The 26,587-nt window shown below is 45.3% G+C and overlaps 2 protein-coding genes across 3 annotated transcripts; both read left to right on the forward strand.

The window, feature by feature from the left end:
• Positions 1 to 7,236: 7,236 nt before the first annotated feature.
• Positions 7,237 to 18,254, forward strand: tat (tyrosine aminotransferase). 2 transcript variants are annotated; one of them, XM_071343141.1, is made up of 12 exons: positions 7,237 to 7,367; positions 8,219 to 8,540; positions 8,656 to 8,760; positions 9,161 to 9,228; positions 9,387 to 9,545; positions 10,456 to 10,594; positions 10,724 to 10,776; positions 14,163 to 14,315; positions 14,473 to 14,601; positions 14,737 to 14,820; positions 16,707 to 16,805; positions 17,451 to 18,254. In XM_071343141.1, exons 2-12 carry the CDS (start codon positions 8,264 to 8,266, stop codon positions 17,589 to 17,591), a joined length of 1,407 nt encoding a protein of 468 aa, XP_071199242.1. In that variant the 5' UTR covers positions 7,237 to 7,367; positions 8,219 to 8,263; the 3' UTR covers positions 17,592 to 18,254. The 2 variants fall into 2 exon arrangements, with proteins under 2 accessions (XP_071199242.1, XP_071199243.1); XM_071343142.1 differs by having other exon boundaries at positions 7,257 to 7,367; positions 8,251 to 8,540.
• Positions 18,255 to 21,190: 2,936 nt separating this feature from the next.
• Positions 21,191 to 26,548, forward strand: LOC139539820 (aldo-keto reductase family 1 member B1). The gene is made up of 10 exons (XM_071343143.1): positions 21,191 to 21,393; positions 21,596 to 21,769; positions 22,632 to 22,748; positions 24,469 to 24,546; positions 24,695 to 24,811; positions 25,262 to 25,374; positions 25,524 to 25,611; positions 25,707 to 25,790; positions 26,069 to 26,151; positions 26,251 to 26,548. The coding sequence occupies exons 1-10, from the start codon at positions 21,310 to 21,312 to the stop codon at positions 26,282 to 26,284; spliced, it is 972 nt and encodes a 323-aa protein (XP_071199244.1). The 5' UTR covers positions 21,191 to 21,309; the 3' UTR covers positions 26,285 to 26,548.
• The last annotated feature ends 39 nt before the right edge of the window (positions 26,549 to 26,587 follow it).

Raw genomic sequence — 26,587 nt, forward strand, 5'->3', positions numbered from 1 at the left:
GTATTACTGTGCACATACTGTACATTATGCTGTGGGTATTTGGGACATTTGCCAGAAATCCCTATCATAATTACTCTCAGCAACTGGATTGCAAAATCACCCAATGCATGGAGCACTGAAATACCTGTCACGATCGTCTTGCTGAGAGAAAGTGGACCAAGGCGCAGCGTGTGCAAAATACATTCTCTTTTATTGTAGAGAAAGGAAAAAAACACGCAACAAACACTATAACAAACTGAAACAAAACAACAAACGAATCGTGAAGCTAATGACGTAAGTGCACACACAGGCTACAAACGTACAACATAGACAATTACCCACATTAACCTAGTGCCTATGGCTGCCAATCAGAGACAATTAATGACATCTGTCTCTGATTGAGAACCATTCAGGCAACCATAGACACAGCTAGACACCTATACTAAACACAAACCCATCTACTCTATTTAACCCCCTAAACCATACAACCACCCTAGACACTACAAAAACACATACATTCCCCATGTCACACCCTGACCTAACTAAAATAATAAAGAAAACAAAGAATACTAAGGCCAGGGTGTGACAGTAACCCCCCCCAAAGGTGCGGACTCCGGCCGCAGAACCTGAAACAGAAGGGGAGGGTCCGGGGTGGCCCCCATCATGGCGGCGGCTCGGGCGCGGGACGAGGCCCCCACTCCACCATTGTCAATACCCGCTTTGGTGGCGCCTCTGGAGCGGCGACCCTTGTAGCAAGTCCCGGACTGAAGACCATCCCAGAGGGCACCACCGGACGGATGGGTAGCTCCGGACTGAGGGGTAGCTCCGGACTGAGGGGTAGCTCCGGACTGAGGGGTAGCTCCGGACTGAGGGGTATCTCATGACTGGACGGCAGCTCCGGACTGAGGGACGGCAGCTCCGGACTGAGGGACGGCAGCTCATGGCTGGCTGACGGATCTGGCAGCTCATGGCTGGCTGACGGATCTGGCAGCTCATGGCTGGCTGACGGATCTGGCTGCTCATGGCTGGCTGACGGATCTGGCTGCTCATGGCTGGCTGACGGATCTGGCGGATCCTGACTGGCTGGCGGCTCTGGCGGATCCTGACTGGCTGGCGGCTCTGACGGATCCTGGCTGGTTGGCGGCTCTGGCGGATCCTAGCTGGTTGGCGGCTCTGGCGGATCCTGGCTGGTTGGCGGCTCTGGCGGATCCTGGCAGACGGGCGGCTCTGACGGATCCTGGCAGACGGGCGGCTCTGACGGCGCTTGGCAGACGGGCGACTCTGACGGCGCTTGGCAGACGGGCGGCTCTGACGGCGCTTGGCAGACGGGCGGCTCTGACGGCGCTTGGCAGACGGGCAGTTCTGGCCGGCTGAGGCGCACTGTTTGCCTGGTGCGTGGTGCCGGAACTGGAGGTACCGGGCTAAGGACACGCACCTTCAGGCTAGTGCGGGGAGAAGGAACAGGGCATACTGGACCCTGGAGACGCACATTAGGCCTAGTGCGTGGTGCCGGCACTGGTGGTACCGGGCTGGGGACACGCATCTCAGGGCTAGTGCGGGGAGCAGCAACAGGACGCACAGGACTCTGGGGACACACAGGAGGCTTGGTGCGTGGTGTAGGCACTGGTGGTAATGGGCTGGAGACACGCACCATAGGGCTAGTGCGTGGAGGAGGAACAGAGCTCTGGAGACGCACAGGAAGCCTGGTGCGTAGTGTAGGCACTGGTGGTACTGGGCTGGGGCGGGGAGGTGGCGCCCGAAATACCGGACCGTGCAGGTGTACTGGCTCCCTTGAGCACTGAGCCTGCCCAACCTTACCTGGTTGTATGCTCCCCGTCGCCCGACCAGTGCGGGGAGGTGGAATAACCCGCACCGGGCTATGTAGGCGAACCGGGGACACCATGCGTAAGGCTGGTGCCATGTATGCCGGCCCGAGGAGACGCACTGGAGACCAGACCGTTGAGCCGGCTTCATGACACCTGGCTCAATACTCAATCTAGCCCGGCAGATACGAGGAGCTGGTATGTACCGCACCGGGCTATGCACACGTACAGGAGACACCATGCGCTCTACTGCGTAACACGGTGTCTGCCCGTACTCTCGCTCTCCACGGTAAGTACAGGGAGTATGCACAGGTTTCCTACCTGACTTCGCCACACTCCCTTTTAGCCACCCCCCAAGAAATTTTTGGGGTTGACTCACATGCTTCCTACCGCGTCATTGCGCTGCCTCCATTCGCCGGTATCCCTCCTCGCACTGCGCCAGAGAATCCCAGGCGGGCTCCGGCACTCGCCCTGGGTCGATCAACCACCTGTCGATCTCCTCCCACGTAGTGTAGCCCAGATCCTGCTCCCATTGCCATAAATCCTGTTGCCGCTTTACACGCTGCTTGGTCCGGGTTTGGTGGGTAATTCTGTCACGATCGTCTTGCTGAGAGAAAGTGGACCAAGGCGCAGCGTGTGCAAAATACATTCTCTTTTATTGTAGAGAAAGGAAAAAAACACGCAACAAACACTATAACAAACTGAAACAAAACAACAAACGAATCGTGAAGCTAATGACGTAAGTGCACACACAGGCTACAAACGTACAACATAGACAATTACCCACATTAACCTAGTGCCTATGGCTGCCAATCAGAGACAATTAATGACATCTGTCTCTGATTGAGAACCATTCAGGCAACCATAGACACAGCTAGACACCTATACTAAACACAAACCCATCTACTCTATTTAACCCCCTAAACCATACAACCACCCTAGACACTACAAAAACACATACATTCCCCATGTCACACCCTGACCTAACTAAAATAATAAAGAAAACAAAGAATACTAAGGCCAGGGTGTGACAGTAACCCCCCCCAAAGGTGCGGACTCCGGCCGCAGAACCTGAAACAGAAGGGGAGGGTCCGGGGTGGCCCCCATCATGGCGGCGGCTCGGGCGCGGGACGAGGCCCCCACTCCACCATTGTCAATACCCGCTTTGGTGGCGCCTCTGGAGCGGCGACCCTTGTAGCAAGTCCCGGACTGAAGACCATCCCAGAGGGCACCACCGGACGGATGGGTAGCTCCGGACTGAGGGGTAGCTCCGGACTGAGGGGTAGCTCCGGACTGAGGGGTAGCTCCGGACTGAGGGGTAGCTCCGGACTGAGGGGTAGCTCATGACTGGACGGCAGCTCCGGACTGAGGGACGGCAGCTCCGGACTGAGGGACGGCAGCTCATGGCTGGCTGACGGATCTGGCAGCTCATGGCTGGCTGACGGATCTGGCAGCTCATGGCTGGCTGACGGATCTGGCAGCTCATGGCTGGCTGACGGATCTGGCAGCTCATGGCTGGCTGACGGATCTGGCTGCTCATGGCTGGCTGACGGATCTGACTGCTCATGGCTGGCTGACGGATCTGGCGGATCCTGACTGGCTGGCGGCTCTGGCGGATCCTGACTGGCTGGCGGCTCTGACGGATCCTGGCTGGTTGGCGGCTCTGGCGGATCCTGGCTGGTTGGCGGCTCTGGCGGATCCTGGCTGGTTGGCGGCTCTGGCGGATCCTGGCAGACGGGCGGCTCTGACGGATCCTGGCAGACGGGCGGCTCTGACGGCGCTTGGCAGACGGGCGGCTCTGACGGCGCTTGGCAGACGGGCGGCTCTGACGGTGCTTGGCAGACGGGCGGCTCTGACGGCGCTTGGCAGACGGGCGGCTCTGACGGCGCTTGGCAGACGGGCAGTTCTGGCCGGCTGAGGCGCACTGTTTGCCTGGTGCGTGGTGCCGGAACTAGAGGTACCGGGCTAAGGACACGCACCTTCAGGCTAGTGCGGGGAGAAGGAACAGGGCATACTGGACCCTGGAGACGCACATTAGGCCTAGTGCGTGGTGCCGGCACTGGTGGTACCGGGCTGGGGACACGCATCTCAGGGCTAGTGCGGGGAGCAGCAACAGGACGCACAGGACTCTGGGGACACACAGGAGGCTTGGTGCGTGGTGTAGGCACTGGTGGTAATGGGCTGGAGACACGCACCATAGGGCTAGTGCGTGGAGGAGGAACAGAGCTCTGGAGACGCACAGGAAGCCTGGTGCGTAGTGTAGGCACTGGTGGTACTGGGCTGGGGCGGGGAGGTGGCGCCCGAAATACCGGACCGTGCAGGTGTACTGGCTCCCTTGAGCACTGAGCCTGCCCAACCTTACCTGGTTGTATGCTCCCCGTCGCCCGACCAGTGCGGGGAGGTGGAATAACCCGCACCGGGCTATGTAGGCGAACCGGGGACACCATGCGTAAGGCTGGTGCCATGTATGCCGGCCCGAGGAGACGCACTGGAGACCAGACCGTTGAGCCGGCTTCATGACACCTGGCTCAATACTCAATCTAGCCCGGCAGATACGAGGAGCTGGTATGTACCGCACCGGGCTATGCACACGTACAGGAGACACCATGCGCTCTACTGCGTAACACGGTGTCTGCCCGTAGTCTCGCTCTCCACGGTAAGTACAGGGAGTATGCACAGGTTTCCTACCTGACTTCGCCACACTCCCTTTTAGCCACCCCCCAAGAATTTTTTTGGGTTGACTCACAGTTCCTACCGCGTCATTGCGCTGCCTCCATTCGCCGGTATCCCTCCTCGCACTGCGCCAGAGAATCCCAGGCGGGCTCCGGCACTCGCCCTGGGTCGATCGCCCACCTGTCGATCTCCTCCCACGTAGTGTAGCCCAGATCCTGCTCCCATTGCCATAAATCCTGTTGCCGCTTTACACGCTGCTTGGTCCGGGTTTGGTGGGTAATTCTGTCACGATCGTCTTGCTGAGAGAAAGTGGACCAAGGCGCAGCGTGTGCAAAATACATTCTCTTTTATTGTAGAGAAAGGAAAAAAACACGCAACAAACACTATAACAAACTGAAACAAAACAACAAACGAATCGTGAAGCTAATGACGTAAGTGCACACACAGGCTACAAACGTACAACATAGACAATTACCCACATTAACCTAGTGCCTATGGCTGCCTTAAATATGGCTCCCAATCAGAGACAATTAATGACATCTGTCTCTGATTGAGAACCATTCAGGCAACCATAGACACAGCTAGACACCTATACTAAACACAAACCCATCTACTCTATTTAACCCCCTAAACCATACAACCACCCTAGACACTACAAAAACACATACATTCCCCATGTCACACCCTGACCTAACTAAAATAATAAAGAAAACAAAGAATACTAAGGCCAGGGTGTGACAATACCACTGGAGCACTAAACATTTGACAGCCCTTGACTGTCAAAACAAGCTCTGGAAGGACTGTTATTATGCAACGTTTAGTTGTTCCATAGATTGGGGTGTACTTACACTACATGACAAAAAAATATGTGGACACCTGCTTGTCAAACATCTTATTCCAAAATCATGGGCATTAATATGGAGTTGGTCCCCCCCTTTGCTGCTATAACAGCCTCCACTCTTCTGGGAAGGCTTTCCACTAGATGTTGGAACATTGCTGCAGCCACAAGAGCATTAGTGAAGTTGGGCACTGATGCGTTCCAATTCATCCCAAAGGTGTTCGATGGGGTTGAGGTCAGGGCTCTGTGCAGGCCAGTCAAGTTCTTCCACACCGATCTCGAACAAACCATTTCTGTATGGACCTCGCTTTGTGCACAGGGACATTGTCATGCTGAAACAGTAAAGGGCCTTCCCCAAACTGTTTCCACAAAGTTGGAAGCACAGAATCGTCCAGAATGTAATTCTATGCTGGAGGGTTAAGATTTCCCTTCACTGGAACTAAGGGGCCTAGACTGAACTATGAAAAACAGCCCCAGACCATTATTCCTCCTCCACCAAACTTTACAGTTGGCACTATGCATTGGGGCATGTGCATTCTCCTGGAATCCGCCAAACCCAGATTCGTCCATCGGACTGCCAGATGTTGAAGCGTGATTCATCACTCCAGAGAACGCATTTCCACTGCTCCAGAGAACAATGGTGGAGAGCTTTACACCACTCCAGCCGACGATTGGCTGGAAACTCGGCCATGGAAACTAATTTCAAGAAGCTCCTGACGAACAGTTCTTGTGCTGACGTTGCTTCCAGAGGCAGTTTGGAAATTCGGTTGCAACCGAGGACAGATGATTGTTATGCGCTTCAGCCCTTGATGGTACCATTCTATGAGCTTGTGTGGCCTACCACTTCGCGGCTGAGCCATTGTTGCTCCACTTCACAATAACAGCACTTAAAGTTGACCGGGGCAGCTCTAGCATGGCAGAAATTTGACGAACTGACTTGCATCCTATGACGGTGCCATGTTGAAAGTCACTGAGCTTTTCAGTAAGAGCATTCTACTGCCAATGTTTGTCTATGGAGATTGCATGGCTGTGTGCTCGATTTTATACACCTGTCAGCAACGGGTGTGGCTGAAATCGCCGAATCCACTAATGGGAAGGGATATACTTTTGTATATATAGTGTACCTCCACTTTTTACGTTTTGCTTGCTTTTACTGAGGAAGAAGCATGCTTATCCTAAACCACACTCAAGCTGATTGAGCCTCAAAAAGTTTATTGGAAACCCTATGGACCTATGATAAAGGCTGAAATCAATTACTTTTATAAATATCAACTGATTTATGCTTCATTAGAATTTAAAAAAAGGTTTTCCCCATTCATGAAAGGTAGGAAAATCAGAGGCCATCTATCCATGACTTGGTCAATGATGTTGTATAGACTATAGGCTTCACAGGAGGTTGGTGGCACCTTAATTGGGGAGGACGAGCTCATGGTAATGGCTGGAGCAGAATACGTGGAATGGTATCAAAACATCAAACACACAGTTTCAATGTATTTGATGCCATTCCGTTGACTCGGTTTCAGCTATTATTATGCGCCGTCCTCCCCCCAGCAGCCTCCACTGATAGGCTTACATATTGATTTGACTTGAGGCGACCGGATGAGCCTTTGGGATTTTGCAAACATAAATGGGAAACTAATAACATGTTATGGCCAGACATATTCACACATTTTTCACTCGTACTTTTTCTGCTTAGTAATTGTTGTGCGGGGCATCGGATGTGAGCGTCTCTCCTGTGCGCATTACGCACGAGGACAGCTGGGGTCCCATGGGTCTCCTCTCATGAGTCTGGTATCTGTCTTTTGGAAAGAGTTAATGCCGTTTAACCCAAACCTTGCAGTGTTTTACATTTTTGGGAATGATGTAACGGGGGTGTATGGCACAACCCTCAGTCTCCACCAATGAAAATACGGGCAAGGCTCAACAGCTACCATTTTCGGGGGGCTTGTTATAAAGCCGGCTTATAACGGATTTATCAGTCAGTCTTTGTTCATATTCAGTATTTTACCTGAATTCCTTCATTTGCAGTGTGAAATTCTTTTGAGATTGTAAAGGTATTTAAAAGGACTATTGTTATTTAAATGTATGATAACGCATTTAACTACCTCTAGCAAGTAGCCTAAGTGTCCAATTTATTTAGAGGCAATTTCAAATAAGCTACGCCTGGTAAATGTATTATAGCTTTTTATTTGAGGTATAGATCACATGTTTATTATTACGCATGCAAAAACAAATATTACCTTATTCCAAAGAGATGCCTATTATATGTAGTTTTAGAATATTTGTTGTTTCTGTCTTAATTTCAATTGTCTTGTTTGTATATTTTTTCAGGCTGTATCAGATCAGACTTGTTTAGATGACATTTTATTAGGTTAGATTTGAGTTGATTAGGATAGATTTGAGTTGATTAGGATAGATTTGATCTATTGTTTTTGCATTATATACATAGTTTTCATTGCTAATGGACTATACACCCCATTTATACTGCTATTTATACGGCGTTGTGATGAGATAGCCATTAATAAGATCATATCAATAACTTGAGGTGTCCCAGTCTGATCGGTATATCGCTCTTCATTACTCAGATGTTCAACTAACTGCGCACATAGTTCAATTAGTTCAGAACAGCCCTTGCAGCGCTTTTGATCTCAAACTGGATTATATAAACATCGCACCTGTTGAGTTTTCATGGGTAATTTAACACCTGGGCTAGCCTACTTCTCTGCACTGATGTTTTTTTTATCCAACAAGTTGATTTTCAGTTTTCGAATTGATTATTAGACTAGTCATTTGAATATTAACGAATAATCCTAATATATTTTATTTGTATGATATTTTACAACAATTTATAATGCAGGAATTATTCATGAAAATCTATTTGTTGGTCCTATCTTTTTTCCCCTAGCCTTTTTTCCTTCCTATCTCTCCCATCTTCAGCTGCAGTTGCAACATGGAGAACCAGTCCTATGAGGTGAAAATTAATGGGAGTGGTATCCATGAGAAGAATGCTCTCGTTTGTGTCAATGGAAAAGGTCTTAATGGAAACGGTAACCATCATAAAGCTGTGAAAGGCATTGTTTGTCCGGCCAAGCAGAAGAGCTGCAGGCAGCGATGGAACATCCGGCCCTCAGAGATGTCAATCAACACCTTGAATCCTATCCGTGCCATTGTGGATGGGATGAAGCTCACACCCAACCCTGAGAAGCCCATGATTGCTCTGTCCATTGGTGAGATGCTACACCACTATCTCATTTGCATATGCTCAGTGTGTTCACTTGTGAAGTGGAGTTGGTCAGAATTATGTTTCTTATGTACTCCTTTGTCCTCCTGTCATTCCATCAGGGGACCCTACTGTGTTCGGGAACCTGCCTACTGATGACAAAGTTCTCCAGGCCATGAAGGACGCCATTGACTCACACAAATACAATGGCTATGCTCCGTCTGTTGGTAAGACTCACGCAAGCACTTTCTCACCACAGCACCAACATTTCAAAAAGCTTGTCAAGTGTAAAAAAACTAGGAATGAAGTTATTTTTTTGTATTTTATTTAAATGGGAATTTGGAGGATATGAGATGAGACACAGCTATAGGGGAGTTGGGCGGCTTGCAAGGGGAAGAGAAGTTGGAGGCTAAAGTAATTTCAGTCAGGGAAGTTGAGAGAGCTACGTAAAATAGGGCCAATTGACTGTCTGCAGATGAACTGAAAGGGTTCCACTCTATGATTAATGATGATTGTAGCCCTAAGGACGGATGCAGGCGAAATCTCCCTTTCTCCCAGCAGACTACCGAGTTCAGTATACAGTACTACAGTACAAAATATAAGATGTTGTCTTCTACTCATCAACAGGTTATCAGAAGAGCAGAGAGGTGGTGGCAAACTTCTACAGTTGCCCCGAGGCCCCCTTGGAGGCAGAGGTGTGTTTACCTCTCATCGTTTACCTGCTTTAACTCATTCAAACTCTCTTTTTTTCTTCATCATATATTCACCTGTCTTGCTACTGTAATTTATTTTCTCTCCAAAACTAGAGGACATAAAAAAAATATCTTGTTATCTTCCTCTCTCTTCCATGCAGGATGTCCTTCTGACCAGTGGCTGCAGTCAGGCTATAGATCTGGCCATTACAGTGCTGTGTAACCCTGGAGACAACATCCTAGTCCCCTGCCCTGGATTCTCCCTCTACAAGACTCTGGCTGTGTCTCTGGGCATCCAGGTCAAACTGTACAACCTTCTGGTGAGTGTTGGACACGGGGGGAGGAGCAAAATAGAGGGAAAATAAGTCAAAGAGAAAAACTGGATGTTAGCAAGAGAGAGCGAAGAAGGGGGGAAAATAGATTGTTGAAAGAGAAAGAGTGGGGGAAATGCAGAGCTCTTCCTCATTGACACATATCTGGTACTTACTTATAAATCATTTTGGATGGCTTTCTTTCCTCTAGGCTTACACACACACACACACACACACACACACACACACACACACACACACACACACACACACACACACACACACACACACACACACACACACACACACACACACACACACACACACACACACACACACAAATACAGATAAATACTTGTAGCTACATAACATTTTAGTTGAATTACATCCATAAAAAACATGAAGTCACTCAGGCACACAGTAGAATGTCGTGACTCTTGAGGTCATGATGTGTATATGACAACTGCACACAGTGTTAAGAGCTGCTATTGATTCACCTATACAATCCACTTATACATTATTAGAACTCTCACAGAGCTTCCTCATAATGTCAGGACAGCTGAGTTCCTGCCCATCTTCTGAAAACATCTGAAAACCTACATCTTCACAGACTAAGTTCTGATATTTGACTAAGTTCTGATATTTTTTCCACTAATTGATCTTCTGACCAATCACATCAGATATTTTCACACATATTTTTCAGAGCTGATCTGATTTGTCAAAAGACGAATTAGTGGAAAAAAGATCAGAATTGGACTGCCTGTGTAAATGCAGCCTATGAGATCAAAGGTCAGTTAAGACAGTTAGGACGGTGCAGAATCTGCAGATTTGTCTGTTTTCCAGCGTCTGTGTAGTGCATGTACAGTAAGTAGCCTTATGTCTGCTCTCTGACTCGTGGTGACTTTGTCTGTCCTTGCAGCCAGAGAAGTCTTGGGAGATCGATCTCCAACACATGGAAAGCCTGATAGATGACAGGACAACCTGCCTGATTGTCAATAATCCCTCCAACCCTTGTGGCTCCGTCTACAGTAAAGAGCATCTACAGAACATCCTTTCTGGTGAGCCCTGTTCCTTCACCCCCTGGCCACAGTGTTCCCTCTCACTATAACACAATATAAGCATTTGGTTCCTATAATGAATCCACTTCTAATTGTAATATTTTTGAATGTGTCTATTCTCTTGTCTAGTTGCCTCCAAACATTGCGTCCCAATCCTGGCTGATGAGATCTATGGTGACATGGTGAGTTCATACACACAGAAGCACTCTCAGAAACAAACACAACAGAGACAGACACTCATACAGACTAATACAGAAACTGGCATTGAGTCTATTGCATAATAGGAGACTAAGGAGAGGAATCTATATTGGATTGTCTTCTGGCATGGAGGAGGATTGGTCTATGGAGGTGTGCAATACAGTAGTAGACTGGTCATGCGTCCAGGAGTAGGCTGCTGGTTCTGGGGTATAGCCTACATCCTGGCCACTAGGCCCCATGTAATACATAATACCAGCGAGGCACATTCTTTAACATTCTGTAGCAGTTACAGGGAGGTTTTCTCTGGCTTAGCTCTGCTGGGTATCCAAGGATGAGCCACAGAGGTAAACTGTAGACAAGAGGCGCTCCTCTGCTCTGTAATTTCTGAGAGCTGTGTTGAGAATTTCTTATGGATAGCTTAAAGGGAAATTCGCAGTTGCTACATCTATTTTTGTACTTATAAATGAATGATATACTGTATACTCATTGATTCTTGAACAACATAACTTATAAATGCCTCATGAGCTTAGCTCAATTGTCGTAGCCCATCGGAACCCAAAATATAAGCTTGTTTACTTCAACTTTACTTTTACTTCAACTTCAATGTAAATGCATCAATAGCTCTGTCTATGAATTTAAAGGAGCAATATGAAGATATGTTCTGGTTGCTAAAATTCTATGGGGGGGGGTGATTGGGAATGCTATGGGGGGGTGATTGGGAATGCTATGGGGGGGTGATTGGGGTCGCTGAGTGCATAAATCACATGGGCTCAGAATTCACCAATGTCTCGCTCAGTACAAAAAACTATACAATAATATAATAATAATACTACTGTCACATACAGAGGATAGGTGCAGTGAAATGTTTTTTTTTTTACAGGGTCAGCCATAGTAGTACAGAGCCCCTGGAGCAAATTAGGGTTAAGCGTCTTGCTCAAGGGCAAATCGACAGATTTTTCACAATGTTGACTCAAAACAAGGCCCTTTCAGTTACTAGCCCAACACTCTAACCACTAGAACAGAAGTACTCAGAATGACTGTGCACTTTTCGCCGCATGTGTTTGCGATTAATGCAGATGTGAGGGTAATATGCGAGTGCGAGAGCGGGGGAGAAGAAGTGGGTGGGGGTGGGAGGGCCCCTTTTTTAACGACAAGGTGCCTGTTTAGGGGCTGCGTGGAGGGGTGCCTGTTTAGGGGCTGTGTGGAGGGGTGCCTGTTTAGGTGCTGTGTGGAGGGGTGCCTGTTTATGGGCTACGTGGAGGGGTGCTTGTTTAGGGGCTGCGTGGAGGGATGGCTCTTTAGGGGCTGTGTGGAGGGATGGCTCTTTAGGGGCTGTGAAGAGGGGCCTGTTTAGGGGCTGTGTGGAGGAGTGCCTGTTTAGTTAGGGGCTGTGTGGAGGGGGGCCTGTTTAGGGGCTGTGTGGAGGGGGGCCTGTTTAGGGGCTGTGTGGAGGGGTGCTTAAGGGCTGTGTGGAGGGGTGCCTGTTTAGGGGCTGTGTGGAGGGGTGCCTGTTTAGGGGCTGTGTGGAGGGGTGCCTGTTTAGGGGCTGTGTGGAGGGGTGCCTGTTTAGGGGCTGTGTGGAGGGGGGCCTGTTTAGGGGATGTGTGGAGGGGGGCCTGTTTAGGGGCTGTGTGGAGGGGTGGCTGTTTAGGGGCTGTGTGGAGGGGTGCCTGTTTAGGGGCTGCGTGGAGGCATTATGTGTCTGGGCAGCATAAGTTCCATCTCATGGTTAGAGGGGAATGTTTGACAAGCACCAGGCTCTTTCCTTATGGGCCCCTATGGGCTCCTCTCTGTGAGAAAAAAAACACAGCTCACGAGAGCTTAGAGCGGAGCCATAAATGCTTTGTAAATTAGATCTGAGGTGAGGTTTGGGATGTTCTTTTTCTGAACTGTCAGTCATTGTGCTCTGACCAATAGCACGCGGGGCGGATCTCCCACCCGTCATCAAGGCCTCAGCTCTAATGAAAGCCAGCTTGCTACGGTTACCATACCACCACTTTTTTTCTCTGCTCTCTCTCTCTCTCCTTTTCTCCTTCCATCTCTTTGTCTTTTTCTCTTAGACGAGCAGTGCATAACAATACATTTGCATTACATAAAGTTATGAAATCCCTCACAAACTTTGTTATGGTCAAATTAGTTTCATCATTTTTACCTATTAATACACATTTTTGGCATGTTGTTGTTTTTGATGGTGTTGTTGGTATTGATTGATTAAGTTGAAGTGCTTTATTTTTCAATGGGTGAAGAAAGACCATATCGGCTATGAAAAGCCAACTGACATTTACTCCTGAGGTGCTGACTTGTTGCACCCTCGACAACTACTGTGATTATTATTATTTGACCATGCTGGTCATTTATGAACATTTGAACATCTTGGCCATGTTATGTTATAATCTCCACCCGGAAGAGGACTGGCCACCCCTCATAGCCTGGTTCCTCTCTAGGTTTCTTCCTAGGTTTTGGCCTTTCTAGGGAGTTTTTCCTAGCCACCGTGCTTCTACACCTGCATTGCTTGCTGTTTGGGGGTTTAGGCTGGGATTCTGTACAGCACTTTGAGATATCAGCTGATGTAAGAAGGGCTTTATAAATACATTTGATTTGATGATTTGATTTGATATTTGCACTGTACTGTAGTCAGAGTTGGGTACAACTGGAGTTATCTAACTTCTTTAAAAAATTGTAATTGGATTACAGTTACACACTTAAAAACAGCTGAATACATTTTGAATTACTTGATCTAAAATCACGATGTGGGCTGCAAGTGTTTGCCTCAAACACACTGTAATGGCAGATTTTTTAACATCATTGAAAGCTGTGCTGATTCACACAGCTCAGAAGTCTTCTTTAGGTAGGAATGGAAGCTCTGTTCTAATTTATTTGAAATCTCCAAAACTTCCAAATTTGCTCTCCTTGGTTGCTTTCCACAGAAACTTATTTTAACCAAAAAAGTCAGATCCCCACTTTCACTGGGAACTGAAACATCAGGGACTTTGTGTCAATAGGACATCTTTGGTTAGTCAACACAGCTCCACCCTGTTCACTGCCCAAGCACTTGGATGGCATATAATCATATTTCTCCTGCATCTGTCGCATCTGTCTATTGCCGTCTTTATCGTACCAGACAGTTACCTTAAGGGAGGGTCAGACATTTAAATGACCGTTTTCCTTTTTTACTGGCCACATTCTGCTTAGTGGCTGGGTGTATTTTTCAAGTAATTCGCCCAGCCCTGAGTGTAATGCTCTGTATTATGAATAGAATCAAAATATTAAAACATTTCCCCTTTAATGTAAACTAACCCTGATTATTTTACATTGTCTTCTACAGTATGTTTTGTATTGATGCGAGTGTGTACTGTATCTCCATGATCAGGTGTTTCCAGGTTGCACATACCAATCTACGGCGTCCCTCAGCAGTGATGTGCCCATCCTAGCGTGTGGTGGTCTGGCCAAGCGATGGCTAGTCCCTGGCTGGAGGCTAGGTTGGATCCTCATCCACGACAAGAATCAAATCTTCGGAAAAGAGGTAAGTACTTCAGCCTCTCACTACTCGCATACTGAATGTGAAGTCCAGTTTATCTATACACATACGCTACACCAATACACATATGGTAAGATTAATCTGTGTCCTCTGGGGTTTGGAATCACTTCTAATGTACCTAATCTGTCTCTTCTGCTTTCAGATTCGTCAGGGTCTGGTTAAGCTTAGCCAGAGGATTCTGGGTGCCTGCACCATTGTCCAGGGTGCGATAGAGAGCATCCTGAACGACACGCCCCAGGAGTTTTACCACAGAACCATCAGTTTCCTCGAGGTGAGTCCCCCTCCCTTGAACCTTCCCCAATTATTTTATATGCAGATGGTAGTAGTCTAACATATTGATTTATCTGGATATCTGTCTGATTGTCCGACTGACTGTCTATTGACTAGTTTCCTGCTTCTTTCTCAGTCAAACTCCGAGATCTGTTTCTCTGAACTGTCCACTGTTCCTGGGCTGACCCCCGTGATGCCATCAGGAGCCATGTACCTCATGGCGAGTCTTATGTGTCCACTCATTTTTTTGAACAATTCCTGACATTTAATCAGAGTAAAAATGCCCTGTCTTAGGTCAGTTAGGATCACCACTTTATTTTAAGAATGTGAAATGTCAGAATATTAGTAGCGAAAATTATTTCTTTCAGCTTTTATTTCTTTCATCACATTCCCAGTGGGTCAGAAGTTTACATACACTCAATTAGTATTTGGTAGCATTGCATTTAAATTGTTTAACTTGGGTCAAATGTTTCGGGTAGCCTTCCACAAGCTTCCCACAATAAGTTGAGTGAATTTTGGCCCATTCCTCCTGACAGAGCTGGTGTAACTGAGTCAGGTTTGTAGGCCTCCTTGCTCGCAAACGCTTTTTCAGTTCTGCCCACAAATGTTCTATAGGATTGAGGTCAGGGCTTTGTGATGGCCACTCCAATACCTTGACTTTGTTGTCTTTAAGCCGTTTTGCAACAATTTTAGAAGTATGCTTGGGGTCATTGTCCATTTGGAAGACCCATTTTTGACCAAGCTTTAACTTCCTGACTGATGTCTTGAGATTTTACTTCAATATATCCACATAATTTTCCTCCCTCATGATGCCATCTATTTTGTGAAGTGCACCAGTCCCTCCTGCAGCAAAGCACACCCACAACATGATGCTGCCACCCCCGTACTTCACGTTTGGGATGATATTCTTCAGCTTGCAAGCCTTTTTTCTCCAAACATAACGATGGTCCTTATGGCCAAACAGTTCTATTTTTGTTTCATCAGACCAGAGGACATTTCTCCAACAAGTATGCTCTTTGTCCCCATATGCAGTTGCAAACCGTAGTCTGGCTTTTTTATGGCGGTTTTGGAGCAGTGGCTTCTTCTTTGCTGACCAGACTTTCAGGTTATGTCGATATAGGACTCGTTTTACTGTGGATACAGATACTTTTGTACCTGTTTCCTCCAGCATCTTCACAAGGTCTTTTGCTGTTATTCAGGGATTGATTTGCACTTTTCGCACCAAAGTACGTTCATCTCTAGGAGACAGAACGCGTCTCCTTCCTGAGCGGTATAACGGCTGCGTGGTCCCATGGTATTTATGCTTGCGTACTATTGTTTGTACAGATGAACGTGGTACCTTCAGGCGTTTGGAAATTGCTCCCAAGGATGAACCAGACTTGTGGAGGTCTACAATTTGTTTTCTGAGGTCTTGGCTGATTTATTTTTATTTTCCCATGATGTCAAGCAAAGAGGCACTGAGTTTGAACGTAGGCGTTGAAATACGTCCACAGGTGCACCTCCAATTGACTCAAATGATGTCAATTAGCCTATCAGAAGCTTCTAAAGCCATGACATAATTTTCTGGAATTTTCCAAGCTGTTTAAAGGCACAGTCAACTTAGTGTATGTAAACTTCTGATCACTGGAATTGTGATACAGTGAATTATAAGTGAAATAATCTGTCTGTAAACAATTGTTGGAAAAATTACTTGTGTTATGCAGAGAGTAGATGTCCTAACCGACTTGCCAAAACTATAGTTGGTTAACAAGAAATTTGTGGAGTGGTTGAAAAACGAGTGTATGTAAACTTCCGACTTCAACTGTACGTATTTTTTGTTTATTGATTCTATAACCAAATTTCAACTGCACATACTGTACATTCTCAATGACGTATGCATTATATCACAATAATACTTTTTCAAGCCTTAATATAGGAAAGAGGAAACAACTGAAGATTGCAATAGAATATTTTATTATTGCCGGTCTGGACCGGACCAAATCTTAACGAATTATAGGTTGTCTGTGGACATTGAAATCAAGGCGGCCGGGCCAGACAGGACCAAAAAAGACGTTCCTGTCGTTAAATGCTTAGTAGGATACTTAATGTGTGTCTTGGTATTTCTAGGTGGGAATTGAGATGGAACACTTCCCAGAGTTCCAGAACGATGTGCAGTTCACTGAGCGTCTGGTAACTGAGCAGTCCGTCTTCTGCCTGCCTGCTACGGTAAAACACCAGACACACACATATATCTATCTATCTATTGACGCGTTGGCTGACAACGTCAAGAGAATTATGCATGCCTATCGATGTGAGTGGAAGCCATGATTTGTTATGATTCTGAACAATCAGAAAGCTAGCAACACCCCGACAAAAAAGATTGCAGTTTTGAAACTGCAGTAGAAGTGCAGTAACTGCAGTCGATTGTGGCATTTTAAACGCAGTAATTCCAGAAAAACTGCACTGTGGTATTTTGGATGCAGTATTTGAAACATACTGCAATTATACTGCACTCTAACTGCAATCTGTTTTTGTAAGGGCAATGACAAGTAGCTACCATGTAGGGAATCGTAGGTGGTTGTTCTTGATACCATGTCTTGTTTTAAGGTGTTTTGACTGATTTCATGTCAATGCTAATGTGGCAAAAATTCACTAGCTAGCGAACCAATAACTGTAACGATGTATTTGAGAGACAACAAGAGCTCATTGTGCAAATATATTGATGTTTTCAATAAACATTTGGAGACTAAATATAGTTTACATGTTGTTATCTATCTATCCATCCATCTAATGGACTCATCCATCCTCTCTGTCTACCATGGGTAGAGAAATTACCTTGTTTTGTCATTTACAATTCTCTTCTCCCTGCAGGCATTTGAGTACCCAAATTACTTCCGGATCGTGGTGACCGTACCAGAGGAGATGATGGTGGAGGCGTGTACACGGATTCGGGAGTTCTGCCAGCGCCACTACAGAACCTGCAGCCAAGACAGCAACGAGCTAGACCAATAATGAGAGACACAGCCTGGGAGAGGGGGAGACCAAAGAGTATGGGCACAGAATATGACAAAAGTAAATGTGAAAAAAAGAGAACGGGAAGAGGGTGAGAGTAAAAGGAAAGAAATTAGGGAAGAGAAGGAGAGAAATTAGGGAAGAGAAGATGTGTCCAAATATCGTGTTGCACTGCGGGAACAAAGGTTTTTGCAATGTCATTGGTGGTGGTCCATCTTTGGTACCCCAACTTATGAGCAGACCTGATATTTATATTTTGTATGGCCATCTTATGTCAACCTTACTTTGTCTAACTATTTGAATTCTTAATGTTATTCTATATGTTGGGTTGACCAGAACACCATTGGGCGTATAGAACCAGGGACCGGGGGTCCTCCCCTTTTTTCAAACCATGATGGGGTTCATGGTTGGGTTGATCCCACCACGGAACCAGATGGAACTGAAGCACCTGCATGGATCAGATGATCTACAGTGCTTTCCATAGTCAGCGTTACATACTCTTTCTTGCATGTGTTAGAATTATGATGACACTCAGTATACATTCTGATATATTGCATGCTTAACCAACATTTTTCCTATGTATATAATCTATTTGTTATGTTGATGTAATATTGAATGTTTTTTTATTTTTTACTTTCATATAAAAAAGTTATTTAAACCAAATTAAGCTATGAAATACTTATTTGTTTGTTGTAACCAGTGGTGATTTTAGCATGTAAATGTTGGTGGGGCAACAAAAAAAAACTGTGGGATACAGTCCCAACACATTACCACTGGTACACCTGGCTATCAGCAGAGCCTTGTCTGTCAGCGAAACAGTTCATTCAGCCTCATTTACTGCCTTTAAAAAAAAACATAGCTGATATGGCTGACTTGCTTAAACAAATGTGGTTTCTACTGACAATTGAGATGTACAAACTATGGCATATGGGGACGACAAACGGATAAGAGGCAATCCGTAATTTCGATTAAGACATTAATGAGGGAGCTAGGACGGACTTAGCCAATATAACTATTTGTTCAGCACTTTTGAAATGTACAGCGACAGAATTCAGAACATGGGCCTTTCTTACAGTATGCTCCTTGTCCACCAAGTCAGAACCATTGGATAAATAAAGGGGGCATATAAGCAGACACTGAAAGCTCTTACAATATTCCATGATTCAATTTCTCAAAAACAGATTATAGGCTACATGTGCACCAACAAGTCAGAACAGTAGGTGAAATTAAGAGGTGAAAATAGACCAAATTATTAGGGGGAGGCACAAGGGTTACTAACAGCTTTCTACACAACATACACTTAGCATTACTTTCTTAGCTACAGTATACATATCTCCCTTGTAACGGCTTTCTTCCTGGGATGAAGGAAAGGACCAAAACGCAGCGCGGCTAGTGTTCAACATGTTTAATAAAGAATAATAACGTGAACACTACAAGCTACAAAACAATAAATGTGAAAACCAAAAACAGTCCTATCTGGTGCAGAACACAAAGACAATCACCCACAAACCAACAGTGCAAACAGGCTACCTTAATATGGTTCCCAATCAGAGACAATGACAAACACCTGCCTCTGATTGAGAACCATATTAGGCCAAACAACAAACCCAACATAGAAACACAAAACATAGAATGCCCACCCAGCTCACGTCCTGACCAACTAAACACAGACTAAATAAAGGAAATAAGGTCAGGAACGTGACATCCCTGGCATATTACATCATTTATGCAGCAACATACAAGACATTTTTTGACTCACCTTTTTGTGCTGTGCTCACTTGAACAGGAAGGTGGCGCGGCGGTCCTTCGTGGGCATATTTTGTCATCAAACTTTATCATCAAAGTCTGGCATTCTCTGGATTTATGATGCTTTCAAGAAACCTAAAAACTCTGAAGAGAAAAAAGGTTGAATCATGATGACGTCAGTGATCTTCAGGTCGTAGCTCTAGAAAGAGGCACGAGTTCCCAATTTAATATTCCGATTTGGATGAAAGTTCAAAACGTAGCTCATTTTTCCCGAGTTCCCAGTTGTCTTGAACTCACTAAAGTCAGATTTTGCAGTTCCGCGTTAACAGTTGTTTTGAGCGAGGCACAAATCATGGTTCATTGACAGCATGGCCAATGTTGAATGTTTATAATTTTAAACTAGGAAGAGAGACCCTTAGACTTGGGACCACACAGCCACTCCACTGAATAGCAGGCTAATGATTGCTTTGCAATGCTTTCAGTTAGCCACATATATTCCTTCCAAACCACTCATTGTTGAATTTGCGATTTCCAACTTCTTGCGTAATGTTTATGTCCATAGCCGATGAGCACTGATACGTTTTATCTATAATTTCTCTTCATTATTTCTCTTCATATCAGTCCAATCAAAGCTACTGTAGACATAATGTGATGTGACGTCATTTTATCTGTGGCCAATGACCTTGAGCCTTCTTGAATGGACACGTCTAATGTAACTCTATGGCAGCACCCAAGGGGCTTGAATCTTCGAGCTCTACCCTACTCATTCAAGGGTTTTTCTTTATTTGTACTATTTTTTACATTGTAGAATAATAGTGAAGACATCAAAACTATTAAATAACACATATGGAATCATGTAGTAACCAAAAAGGTGTTAAACAAATCAAAATATATTTTATATTTGAGATTCTTCAAATTAGTCACCCTTTGCCTTGATGACAGCTTTGCACACTCTTGGCATTCTCTCAACCAGCTTCACCTGGAATGCTTTTCCATCAGGTGTAAATCTTCTGCTAAACAGTCTCAAGATAATTAAAATATATATTTATTTTTAAACACAGTATTGAACAATATTATTCAGTCTTGAGCTGTTGTCCTTTCTAATTCAAGTATAATGTTTTGTAAATGCTTTATGTCAGTATAGTCAGTACACTTTTATTGATTTTCAGCCAGAACTTTCTCATACTAAAATGTTATTCCCTAGGGCCTAGACACACCTTGAGTGACCTTCAGTTTCAAATCCCTATGAAGGCTCTCTTGGTTTTAAAGAAAGAAAACAAACGTCCTCACAAATAATGAATATTACAATTGAATACTTTTACTCATACTACACACAGATACATTTATCAGTCTAACTCCACACAGCTGTGGTTCAATGGTATGCTTCTTCAGCTCATTTGTAAAAAAAAAAAAATGTTTTGATGACTGACTGTAGCATGAAATCATTCATTGCTGACACTATAGCACATCCTACTGTTGGATGTGTGTATTGCAGTCTGGGACGTTGCTGAGCAGATTCAACAAGGACACATTATTTGGCCTGCATCCAGGACTTGCATGTCTGAATGTATTTGCATTGCATCACCAAACACTTTTCAAATGTACACTTTGGTACAATATCACATATATCTCACAGTGCATAGGCCACACCTTTCCTACCACATATTGTGTGCAGGCCTACATTATTTCCTGTCTGAAGAAAGTGACCTTTACAACATTCTCCTTCCTCCCCTGAGTCTTTACAACAGCCCTCAGTTACCGAGTGTACACATAAATACACAATTGTGGTGAAGTACTTCTTACATAGTTCAATGATTAACTAGAAAGATAAGGAAGGACGCAAGAGAGAGAGCGAGAGAGATAGAAAGAGAAGGGTATGCGGGTAACAAAGTAGTTGGTAAAGAGGAAGGATAAGTCACAAGTCCCTGTCACAAGGCTCTTCCTGTCTTTCTATGCTGTTTTAACCCACCACATGGAGGCGAGCACCAGCGTTGTTCGGACAGTAGAGCTGAATGATGGCACACGCATGCCCCTGCTGGGCTTGGGAACATGGAAGGTACTCTCTCTCTCTTTCTTTCTCTCTCTTTCTCTCTCTCCCACTCCCTACCTCAACCACACATTGAAGGTTATCTCAAAATCTCAGTATATATAATGTCCATGTATTATTCTCTAAGTATGAAAGGTGTGTTATTACAGTGGTGATTGTTGTTATTACACAGTGGGTTAAATGGTCATTACGGTGTCTTTGTGTTGTTCAGTCAAGCAGTTCAGCAGCAGTGTGTCAAAGTGCGGTGGAAGCTGCCATAGCTGCTGGTTACCGTCACATAGACACAGCCTACAGCTACCGCAATGAGGTCGAGATCAGCAAGGCCCTCCGCTCCAAGATGCAGCAAGGCATCATCCGACGCCAAGACATGTACGTCGTCAGTAAGGTGGGTGCTGCGGCTGCAACCAAGAGGTGGAGTCTGAGTGTTTATGTGGGCTGGCTGTCACTGTTCCAGGTGGACATGAGCTTGCCCTTTGATCTTTTGGTCCAATACAAAGTTCAAATACATATAATCTGATATGAATATTGCCTGTAGAGTAGAGATGTTCTCGGGTCCAAAAAGTGGACCCGGAGCCGAACGAACCCGAGGACAATCAGACCAGGACCCGAACGGACCCGATCATGAAATAAATGGGGGACTCAGACCCGAACCCATATGGACCCGACAACAACCAACCTAGTGACAAGAAAATTATGTTTATCAGCCAAGTTGCTCTTCTGGTTAATGAATAGGTATTTATATGTTGGCTAGGCCTTCTATAAGTCAATATATTCACCTTATTAGGGTAAAATTAATATGCTATATGCTGTCCCCATTCAGGTCCATTCGGGTCTATCAGCTGTAGTTACATAGACCTGAGAACCGATGACAATCAAACAGGACCTGACCCAGACCCGAGGGAAAAGTATACATTTTGGACCCAGACCCGCTCGAGTCCCGGGGCTGGTCTCTGGTATTTGGGTTTGGGTGGACCCGTGAAGACCTCTACTGTAGAGTATTTGTTGATATATCCACTGGTTTTATTGGTCAATGTCTATTACGTAACACTAAAAAAGTTAAGTCATATTGGCTAAGTGATTTTTCAGAAAACCTCCCAAAAACAAGCTGGACCTCAGTTGACATATGTACTGATTGGAAGCAGAACTGGTTTCTATCTACGGGCTCTTGTTGTCTGTATTCATGGTTGATTTGCTACATCATTGTGTTGTGTTGCTGAATAGACCTGTGTCCACTTCTTTGTGTGTAGTTGTGGAGTACACACCATGCGACCCATGACATCCCATTGTGTCTAAACAAGTCCCTGAGTGACCTGCAGCTGGACTATCTGGACCTGTACCTGATGCACTTCCCTATAGGACTGAAGGTGGGATTACAGTTCACACTGACACTGGCACAAATAGTCACATGGATGATACAGGGACTAATGGACTCTTCTGATACAGTTCTTGACATTTCAACAACAACTCTTGGTTTACTTTCACATACAGTGCATTTGGAAAGGATTCAGATCCCTTCCCTTTATCCACATTTTGTTATGTTACAGCCTTATTCTAAGATTGATACAATAATTTTTTTCCTCATCACTCTAAACACAATACCCCATACTGACAAAGCGAAAACAGGTTATTTTTTTATTTTTGCAAATGAATTTAAAATAAAAAACAGAAATACCTTATTTACATAAGTATTCAGACCCTTTGATATGAGACTCGAAATTGAGCTCAGGTGCATCCATTTTCCAATGATCATTCTTGAGATGTTTCTACAACTTCATTGGCGTCCACCTGTGGTAAATTCAATTGGTTGTACATGATTTGGAAAGGCACACACCTGTCTATATAAGATCCCACAGTTGACAGTGCATGTCAGAACAAAAACCAAGCCATGAGGTCGAAGGGATTGTCCATAGAGCTCTGAGAAAGGATTGTGTTGAGGCACAGATCTGGGGAAGGGTACAAAAACATTTCTGCAGCATTGAAGGTCCCCAAGAACACAGTGGCCTCCATCATTCTTAAATGGATGAAGTTGGAACCACCAAGACTCTTCCTAGAGCTGGCCTCCTGGCCAAACTGAGCAATCAGAGTGACAGCGAGGTGACCAAGAACCCGATGTTCACTCTGAAAGAGCTCCAGAGTTCCTCTGTGGAGATGGGAGAACCTTCCATAAGGACAACCATCTCTGCAGCACTCCACCAATCAGGCCTTTATGGTAGTGTGGCCTGATGGAAGCCACTCCTCAGTAAAAGGCACATGACAGCCCGCTTGGAGTTTGCCAAAAGGCACCTAAAGGACTCTCAGACAACGAGAAAAAAGATTCTCTGGTCTGATGAAACCAAGATTGAACTCTTTGGCCTGAATGCCAAGTGTCACATCTGGAGGAAACATGGCACCATCCCTACAGTGAAGCATGGTTGTGGCAGCATCAAGCTGTAGGGATGTTTTTCAGCAGCAGGGACTGGGATACTTGTCAGGATCGAGGGAAAGATGAACGGAGCAAAATACAGAGAGATCCTTGATGAAAACCTGCTCCAGAGCGCTCAGGACCTCAGACTGCGGCGTAGGTTCACATTCCAACAGGACAACGACCCTAAGCACACAGCCAAGTAAACGCAGGAGTGGCTTCAGGACAAGTCTCTGAATGTCCTTGAGTAACCCAGCCAGAGCCAGAACTTGAACCCAATCGAACATCCCTGGAGAGACCTGAAAATAGCTCCCCATCCAACCTGACAGAGCTTGAGAGGATCTGCAGAGAAGAATGGGAGAAACTCCCTAAATACAGGCGTACCAACCTTGTAGCGTCAAACCCAAGAAGACTCAAGGCTGTAATCGCTGCCATAGGTGCTTCAACAAAGTACTGAGTAAAGGGTCTGATTACTTATGTATCGTTTTTTATTTTTTATACATTTGCTAAAATTTCTAAAAACATGTTTTTGCTTTGTCATTATGGGGTATTGTGTGTAGATTGATGAGGGGGGAAAACAATTTAATCCATTTTAGAATAAGGCTGTAACGTAACAAAATGTGGAAAAAGTCAAGGGGTCTGAATACTTTCCGAATGCACTGTATCTTTTTCATTCCTTCCAGAAAGTGGATGATGAGCTCTTCCCTATGAGAGAGGGAGAAATGCTCACCACTGACATTGACTACCTGGACGTGTGGAAGGTTAAAACACTATCATCTCCTCTTCATCAACATCATTATACTGTCTCCTAACATCAAAATGATTTGTATTTCTTTGTGGTCTATTTTTGGTATCTTGAAGTGTAGTGTATTACTGTGCCTGTGCTGTAATGTCTGCTGTGTGATGTAGGGGATGGAGGCCTTGCAGGCCTCAGGGAAAGTGAAAAGTATTGGCGTGTCCAACTTCAACGTCCTCCAGCTGGAGAGACTGCTCTCTGTGGCCAAGGTTCCCCCTGTAGTCAACCAGGTGCTTCAAGGCTTTACACTGCAACTTTAGCTATTTCAAATACACTATTATAACACACTGAGTACCTCACAAACCACAGGAGGCTACTGAGGGGAGGACAGCTCATAATAATGGCTGGAATGGAGTTCATGGAATGTGTTTGATGAATTCGATTCCATTCCATTCATTTCGTTCCATCCAGTACTATGAACCCGTCCTCCCCATTAATGTGCCACCAACCTCCTGTGTCACAAACATATCTCACTCCTTTAACCAGCTCAACCAGTGTAATACACAGTTAACTGTGTTTCTGCATGGACACTACATGTGCAAACGGGTGTGTTTACCATGCTGAAAGAGTGTGTGGGTGTCGCTACTGGGTCAGAGGGTAGGAGACAAGAATGGATAACAGCCGAAAGAGCGTTCTGACAGCTCTGTAATCTCATTATCTCTCCCTCTCCGCTCCTGCAGGTGGAGCTGCATCCCTACCTGGTCCAGTCTGACCTGGTGGAGTTCTGCAAGTCTCGCAACATCACCCTCACTGCCTACAGCCCCTTAGGTTCCCCTGGAAGACCCAAAGAATTGTGAGTCCTCCTGACAATAACATGTATACATTAGCGACTGGACTATGATCCTGCACTATATTGCTCTGTCCTGCACTATTGACCCCACAGTTGGCCGAGTAAACATCCCTCCCTATGTTCCAAAAGTTGACTGTCAATACTTCCTACAGTCACCGTGGAGACACTGATCCTGAGAAGCTGCTGGAGGACCCTGTGGTAGGAGATGTGGCTAAGAAGCACCGACGGAGCCCTGCTCAGGTTAGACTAGATAGTTCAGTAGAAACACACATCTAGTGTGTGTGTGTGCGCATCTGGGCTCTGCATCTAAGGACTATGTGGGTGTGTTGTTTCAGGTGCTGCTGAGGTACCATGTGCAGCAGGGTATTGCAGTGATCCCCAAAAGTGTGAAACCCAACCACATTCTGGAAAACACTAAGGTGAACTCTCTCTGACCCAATATAGATTATATTTACTCATTTGTACTACATGTAGTTCTTGCTCAATCATTTCATGAGTTCATAACAGGTTCAGTTTGAGCAATATGACTTTGACTGATATAGTATTCAGTCTTAATGCTAGTTTGATCAATGTCAGATCAATGTCTTGGTTTACACATTTAGTTATTAACTGGACATTCACATACATTACTCACTAACATAAATAAAATGTGTCAATGGTACAATAAACACTCAAAAAGAAAGTTTGTTGTCTGCAGATCTTTGACTTCTCTCTGACTGAGGAGGACATGTCGGCACTGAGAGGACTGAACAGAGGCTGGAAGAGCTGCATCATCGACTCGTAAGACAGGCTCAACGCTTCCTTATACAAATACTTAATAGATCAATAATTCCATGCAGAGAACAACTGCTCCTACCCTGACATGTTTCTGTTCTTCAGCTTGAAGTCTCATCCATACTACCCCTTTGAATGAGAGTCCCTGGGGATCAGAGACAAGAGACAGAGAAGTCACTTGGGAGAATAAGATAACTGTTTCTCAACCTGAGAACAAGGCCATATTACTATCCACCTCCTCATCAACATCGGCCTGCAAATGGTCTTCAACCATTGTTTATTGTTCACCTATAATGTGAAATTGTGATGATAAATAGAAATGTGGCGCTGAAGGTATGGATGGATGGTATTGTTTTTTTGTTGACATGATTTGAATAGATATACAGTATGCCCTCTGTGCCAACACTGTGCCCTGTCTGCCTGATTCTGAAGGGATGCAATA

This window comes from Salvelinus alpinus, chromosome 15, assembly GCF_045679555.1.
Source record: "Salvelinus alpinus chromosome 15, SLU_Salpinus.1, whole genome shotgun sequence".
In the NCBI taxonomy this organism is placed as follows: Eukaryota; Metazoa; Chordata; class Actinopteri; order Salmoniformes; family Salmonidae; genus Salvelinus; species Salvelinus alpinus.

Bases quoted from the DNA above. Each gene is read 5' to 3' on its own strand.
- tat (XM_071343141.1), top strand. From the start codon at position 8,264: ATGGAGAACCAGTCCTATGAGGTGAAAATTAATGGGAGTGGTATCCAT. The intron at 14,316-14,472 runs GTAAGTACTTCA...TTCTGCTTTCAG, and splicing joins ATCAAATCTTCGGAAAAGAG to ATTCGTCAGGGTCTGGTTAA. The intron at 16,806-17,450 runs GTAAAACACCAG...TTCTCCCTGCAG, and splicing joins TCTTCTGCCTGCCTGCTACG to GCATTTGAGTACCCAAATTA.
- LOC139539820 (XM_071343143.1), top strand. From the start codon at position 21,310: ATGGAGGCGAGCACCAGCGTTGTTCGGACAGTAGAGCTGAATGATGGC. The intron at 24,547-24,694 runs GTTAAAACACTA...TGTGTGATGTAG, and splicing joins ACTACCTGGACGTGTGGAAG to GGGATGGAGGCCTTGCAGGC. The intron at 25,791-26,068 runs GTGAACTCTCTC...TGTTGTCTGCAG, and splicing joins ACATTCTGGAAAACACTAAG to ATCTTTGACTTCTCTCTGAC.